Genomic DNA, 7,500 nt, shown 5'->3' with positions numbered 1-7,500 from the left:
GGATTTAAGACAACATTCGATCGGAGACTTGAGATTCTAGGTTATTCTATATGTTGAAAAGCTAACAAAATAATCTTAAGAAATTTTTTTCCACTTAATAAATTACATTTAACCTTTGACAAAAGTTTCACGAATTTATAGAAACAATTCTGCAAGGTGTCAAATTATTTTAATTGTAAATATAGTTTTTTGTACATAGAAATTTGGATTCAAATAAACGCCTTCATTGTAGATTTCATGGTTAGTTATGTATGTATATAACGTGTTATTGTACATGTGTACGCGTGTACCAATATAACACCATATTTCCAAAGGTTTCATTTCTATTTACTAATGAAATTATTCCCACGCTAAGTAGCTGCGTCATTACTGGAATAATCACTTATTTTAATTAGTGATAGTGCTATGTTACCACACACGGATGCTACGTGTTATATCGTGTTCGGGATTTTGAAAACTTGACCGTACTAATCTCAAGTTGTGAGATTTTCTCTCACGAAGCCTAATGGATCGTAGTTTTCCCGTATATAGAAGTATGTTTATATTGCAGGTTCATGTTGGTAAAAAATGTTAAAATGGTGTTTAGTGTAGTTGTATGCTGGGTTGAGGCTGTTTTAGCATTTTCATCTCCTAATTAATTCTTACTACCGTGACTTCAGGTTATTTTATAATATAGAATTAATGTACCTTACCGTATTAGTAAATGATTTGATTTAGAGGTGATGGTGGTTTCTTCTTTATTAGGACTGTGTCTTTCATCCTGTTATGTGGTTTAATAGCAGAATTTTCTGTGTTCTTAACAATGTGTGGTATTCTATTTGCCTTTAGCTTTTTTTTATGCTCTTATACTGAAAGACTTCCTGGAAGGTTCAGAACACCTTTTGAGGATCCTGCATCTTTCACTTTAATGAATAGCTTATTAATGCCTCATTGATTACAGGTGCCAATTCTGCTACATGATTATTCCCTATACTAATTATGCTATAATTTAAAATATTTTTGACTAAAGTTGCTTTTCTTTGATATGTTTTTATAACTTAGCTATGTCTTCCATTCCTGAGTAAAATAACATTTGTTTCTCACTTCCATCTGTTTTTTGTTAAAAATATGAAAGTATAATTACTATTGTTTTATCAATGGGAAATTTGTTTTGATGCCCGAGACCCCTTTCTCCTTCAAATGTTCTATAGGACTGAAGCCACTTTACTCTATATTTTAAAAAATTTCTTCATTTCATATAGCAGTATGATCTTCCCATTACCATAAACACTGATAATGATATATTCTATTTCCTGAAATGCTATTTTTTACTAAAACTACTACTAGTATTTCCTTTTTTCATAATTAATAAACAAAACATTTAATGAACGGTTAGTCTAAACAAAAATATTGCATTTTGAACGATATGGAACTCATCATTAAAACAAAAAAAAAAAAAAATAAATAAATAAATTCAATTTAAAATTTTTCATAATTGCAAAACAATTTTGTTTGTATTTTACAAGCATCGGCTTCTCTGATTTAGTCGATTTGTTTTTTCTATTAAAATGCCTTTAATATCCGAGTCTTATTTTAGCTTAGCTGGTGGAAGTCAATATTGAATGTGATTTTTTAATGAGAGATTTATCAATTTATTTATAACCGCTTCAGATTTTCAAACATTCTAAACCTCTGATTTTTTATTATTTCATTTACTTGAGTGATATTTTACTTCTCAAATTTTATTCTGCTCAAAGATGAACTGGTTATGATTGTACAACACACACACACACACACACACACACACATATATATATATATATATATATGTGTGTGTGTGTGTGTGTGTGTGTGTGAGTATTATGTGGATGTGATTAGTTATAATTTGTTAACATCATATGCGCAATTTCTTTTATAATGAAAACATTGTAGTACTTAATCCCAAACAGCCTTTTTTGCTTGCTGCTTTATGCTTTGAAATAATGCAATGATTTCATTAGTATCTCTCTCTCTCTCTCTCTCTCTCTCTCTCTCTCTCTCTCTCTCTCGTATAACTAATCCCCCCATTATTGGTCATTCCCAAATCTAGGTTGTGAGCCAAATGAACTGAGTTGTGACCAAGGGAACACTTGCTTTAAGAGTCATCAGCAATGTGACGGAGAGGTAGAATGCTACGATGGAACAGACGAAAAGAACTGCCCATCGCCTCCTGGTGAGTACCCTTTGTTATAGGTTTCGCTTGTCTTTTAGTATTTAGTGAATAATGTTGGATTTCCATTCGCTGGTTTTTACGTTCTGAATTGTTACCGGATCTTGGATACATGAGGTCCCTAATTCGTTTGAAATAGAAAATGAGCATAGCTGGACTTTTTTTTTCAGAAACTCAACGTTATATTAATGTACCTCGCGTGTTTCATACACTCTCATACAATATAATGTTATTGGTATTTTTATCTCTCGCTCTCTCCCACACTGATAGTAGAACAACATATTTAAGCTTGCCATTGCATGTTTTAGTTTATGTGAATTTTTTTGTGACATTCTTGCTCGCAACTGCTTGTATATAAGCTCGCTATCTGTTGAGTAAACTTTTACTTGCATTTACCTCGCTTCTTCGTCAGCACCTAACAATCACCTCGTACACTGGTGACCCCGGAATGACCTATGTAATGACCTATGTGCGAAGTGGTTGTTATTTGTTGATGGAGAGGCGAGGTAAATGCAAGTAAAAGTTTATTCAACAGATGACGAGGTTATATACAAGCAGTTGCGAGCAAAAATGTCACAAAAATTCAAACAAACTATGAAGGCAGTCTTAAACAGGTTGTTCTATTACCATTGCAGGAAGAGCGAAAGATAATACAAGCAATAGCATTACATTGTATGAGCGTGTATGAGACACGTGCGGTACAGCAATAATTAGGCGTCGGCAATTGTGCCTTTCAGAATAGTAATGATTTTTTTTTTCTTTCCGAAAAGTGTTTTGCGTCGGATGAATCCATTTTTCTTGTCTGTGGTTCTTTGAGTGAGGTTATATCTAATCCTTAATGGAATGAGAGTCTTTGAGATGAAGAAGTAACGTCGTTTGCTCATTCCTGAAGAACCAAAAGTTTTATCTCTTTCAAAAATCGTTGTTCAACTTCAGCCGAAGTATAAAATCGTTTATGGTTTTGTCTAATGATATATATATACATATATATATATATATATATATATATATATATATATATATATATATATATATATATATATATATATATTATATATATATATATATAATATATACATATATGTATATGTATATATATACATATAAATATATATATATATATATATATATATATATATATATATATATATATATATATATATATATATATATATATATGTATGTATGTATATATATATATATATATATATATAGATATATATATATTATATATGAACGCTACAAGTGATACAGAACGTGGTTTCCGAAAGAATTTTGAAAATATCATTCATGCGTATTATACGCATGAATGATATTTTTAAAATTCTTAGATTAATGAACGTTTCAAAATCTGTCGCTTTTTCTTTATTCTACGATGGATTGTTTTAATGAAAGTTGCAGACCATTTTCCGGTGTAAGTATTTAAGAATATTGTGTAGGCTATATTTTTCTATTTCTCTGACGAATATCTGTTCCACATTCAAAGAGGAATTCTCCTGTATGCTTCAAGCACTGTAGAGGAGGGAAAGTTCAAGGGTTTGGAAATCCGTTTGACTTGTATTAACTGGATGTCTTTACAGTAGGTAAATGACTTTAAAGTTAATTTGGAGAATGTCTGTGTCTTAGTTTTTAGGCCGGGAGCACACTAGCGACTTTGTGGCGCCACCAAGCCAAAGCATCGTGTGGCGGGGATGTGGTCTCCCATAGGTTTCCATCGTTTTCAAGTTTTGCTGCGCAAACTAGCGACTGTGGCAAGCGACTGTGGCTCTCTGTCGCTCATCCCCGCCACAGGCGTGGCTTGGCTTTGAAAACAATGGAAACCTATGGGAGACCACATCCCCGCCACACGATGCTATGGCTTTGTGGCGCCACAGAGTCGCTAGTGTGCTCCCGGCCTTAAAATGGCTTGTTGTTTTTATACAGGGTACATTGCAAATTCTCGATTGGGAGATTTTCTATTATTATATCTTTTTTGGGTATTGAAAGAGGTTAAGAAATTTGTCGACATCGTGTCAGTACTATGTCCTTATAACTCCTGGTATTGACTATTTTATGTTTTTAGATTTATGAATATTTAACTTAAGCCCCATCAGTTTAAAGTTCATTTATGCATTTTTTGTTTTTATTCAGCTTATTAAGGACTTGGATTGTCTCCTTCCATTTTGTTTATCAGTAATACTTACCGTTTATTTTTCCGGAGAAAGAATTGTGGTATACGGAGTGATCAAAATTAATTTGTTCATACAGTCTGCTGCCCATATCAGGTATTTCAGTCTAATATCAATGGTGTCCTTTTGCTTTATCTGGCCTTTTCCCTTACCCAGGTTTCACCGAGGATCTGACTATAGACCCTAACCAAAGAATCCTACAAAAATGTAAGAAAAAACTAAGTTCATTGTAATCGACAATATATAAAAAAGTAAACATTGGAATTTGGCCTTGAACCCATTTTGTAAAACATAGTATGAACCTTTATCTCTTTTTTCATAGAAACTGTAAAAGGTCATTTCTTTCAATCTCTGCCGCCCAAAAGGAGGAATAAGGGAAAGAAGGAAAGTGTCTGTTGTTGTAATATAAAATTATAGTTGTTAGGCGTAGTTGTAGTTAACCCAAGAGATCTTTATATTTCATTCTCAGTCTTCATCTTCGCTTGTTATTCAATCAAGAAAGAAAGACCTTGGAAAAATACATCTTCATAGAGGTCCTGTCTTTGATGCTAAGAATGTTGTGTGGACAGAGATAGAGATAGGCGGTGGTTATGTGTAAGAATGATGCATATTTCTCAGACTATAGGTAGTCGTGCCATTAGTATATTGGCTACCTTGAAGGGTATTATAATATAAAGATTTTATTATTTACAGACATTTCTGTTAAAAGTAAACATACTGAATATGTGCTTGGTATGTGGCTCCCCTCTGCTTGATTTGACGGTGATAACAGTTCTTGACAATTATTATTATTATCATTATATCTTGTATTGTGGTATTGTATGTTAAGTGGTTGATCTTTAAATTAGTGGGTAATGTGCAAGAGTCCTTTCATGTAATGACACTCGTTAAATACGTGGAAATATTTTCATCTAGCTTGGATTATAAGTTCATAGGACGTCGTGTCAGCTTGATGGTAAATAGTGCATAGAGAACGAGGCATTCCGCGTAAATGGGTTAAATTGCGGTAGGGTTTTCTTGACAACATTTCATCTTGCCCTTGAGTGTGTGTCAAAAAGAGAAGAATTAAGTGAAAAATGTCCCAAGTTGTTTTTTGACCGTAAAATAGCTCACGGCCATTGTGTTCCATTTGTTGCTCTGTGAATTAATAGCGTCGGGGCGACTTTTTTTCCAATGTGTGAGCTGCACTATTGCCTTTCTAATGTGACAGGTTCGCCAGCGGTCCTGCCCATCTAAATCTCCTTGCTGGCATTCGAGATGTCACGTTTGCTACTATGCGAGGAGAAGCGTGTTAGAACCTGTTGAATTATTATTATTATTATTATTATTATTACCATCATCATCATTATTACTTGCTAAGCTACAACCGTAGTTGGAAAAGCAGGATTCTATAAGCCCAGGGGCCCTAACAGGGAAAATAACCCAGTGAGGAAAGGAAACAAGGAAAAGTGAAATATTTTATGAACAGTAACATTAAAATAAATATTGCCTATATAATCTATAAAAACTTTTAAAAAAACAAACAAGAGGGAGAGAAATTAGATAGAATAGAGTGCCCGAGTGTACCTTTAAGCAAGAGAACTCTAACCCATGACAGTGGAAGACCATGGTACCATAGGCTATGGGAGTACCCAAGACTACAGAACAATGGTTTGATTTTGGAGTGTCCTTCTCCTAGAAAATCTGCTGACCTAATCTAAAGAGTTCCTTCTATCCTTACCAAGAGGAAATTAGCCACTGTACAATTACTTTGTAGTAGTTAACGTTACTATATTATTACTAAAGAAAATTTAATAGCACTATTTGGTAGTAGTTTTCTGTTGTAAGCTTTGAATACAAAGGATGGTCAGTATTATGAAAAATTTTACATTCCATACTCTGTGAGTTAATTGAACGACGGTGTCAGAGATTATTATTCAGATCAGAGATAAAGAATGTTATAGTCCTTATGTTTTGTGCAACAATTAGGGCAAACTCCACCCCCATGATTTACATTGTGTATTAATTCTATCTAGATCCCTTTTAAGAGATTCAGTAATTATAGATCTACATTCAAGGAGTAAAGAAAGTAGCATCATCTGCATGAGCAAGACGCTTGTTTTCAAAACCAAGCCACATGTGGGCATATAATTAAGCAAAAGTAGAGAACTTGGAACACCAGAAATTATACTCCTTTAGCCATCATGCTGATCGTCAACTCTTTACAATTGGCTTAAGTTTCCAAAAATGGATTTTATGATTAACAGGGTTGGAAGCAACATGAGTCAAGACCAACCATAAGATCTGCGTGACCACAATATAGAGATTTCAATTCAACAATGGAAATTTTGAGGAGCATGAAGACCCCAGCGATAGACAACCTGTAACCTTGCAAGTAGATTATTACTTTGGGCTATTCAGACGTTTTACCAATATCCGTTCAAAATATTCTGTTAAAATGGGAGTAACATTACCGATTCCCCTATTGGAAATGTCCCTTTTATGCAAAAAGATCCGCTTCTTGCTAACTAACAATAAATAGCAGACAAGAGTTGTGAAATCAGCTGACTTCAAAGGAAACAATGAAAAACATAATACACTATCATAAAAATGTGTTAATGTCGCTGATCGAAAAGCTTTACTCTTCATTTTAGCTTCAAGAAAACCGAAGTAATGAGAGTTAGGTTTCTCTTTGCTCTGTTTACTGTCAAACACAACCGCCAAAAGGGTTGCCTTTTCCTTTGGACTGGGAATTACAGAGCAGTTTGCTTCTAGTACCGCAGATCGAGGGTATCACCCCATATATGTTGCCGATTTTATCTTCAGAAAGGGTTACTTTCTTGGTCAGATTGCATTTATCTTCATCTAAACTAAAACTACAGTACTCGGCTAGTAGTCGAGTATAGTTATTTCAAGTTAAATCTGATATATTCCAAAGATGTCAAGCCTCCCGTTTCTCCAAAACGAGGCTTGCCCTTGATATGGTAATCTAGTGCCTGGGAAGGAATACGCCTGTTGATATTGTTGACAAATGTTCATTAAAAGAACGAATTTCTTAGTTTTTTTAATATGTAAAACCGCGGTTAATTACAATGCAAAAGATGACTCAGTAGGCCATTTCAGTCGGCTTGAGTATTTATACATATTTTACAAGAATATAACACA

General features: G+C 33.8%; 1 protein-coding gene across 1 annotated transcript in view; it reads left to right on the top strand.

Moving 5' to 3' along the window:
* The window catches only part of LOC137632372 (vitellogenin receptor Yl-like), a 312,027-nt gene that overhangs the window by 265,388 nt on the left and 39,139 nt on the right, over nt 1–7,500 (top strand). The window contains exon 9 of the mRNA XM_068364307.1: nt 2,069–2,191. Coding sequence (XP_068220408.1) covers nt 2,069–2,191 — 123 coding nt within the window. The remainder of the gene's footprint in view (nt 1–2,068; nt 2,192–7,500) is intronic.

The sequence above is a fragment of the Palaemon carinicauda genome, chromosome 41 (genome assembly GCF_036898095.1).
Source record: "Palaemon carinicauda isolate YSFRI2023 chromosome 41, ASM3689809v2, whole genome shotgun sequence".
Classification (NCBI taxonomy): domain Eukaryota; kingdom Metazoa; phylum Arthropoda; class Malacostraca; order Decapoda; family Palaemonidae; genus Palaemon; species Palaemon carinicauda.
Note: the sequence above shows the minus strand (reverse complement) of the source record. Positions and strands in the feature narration are given on the sequence as shown.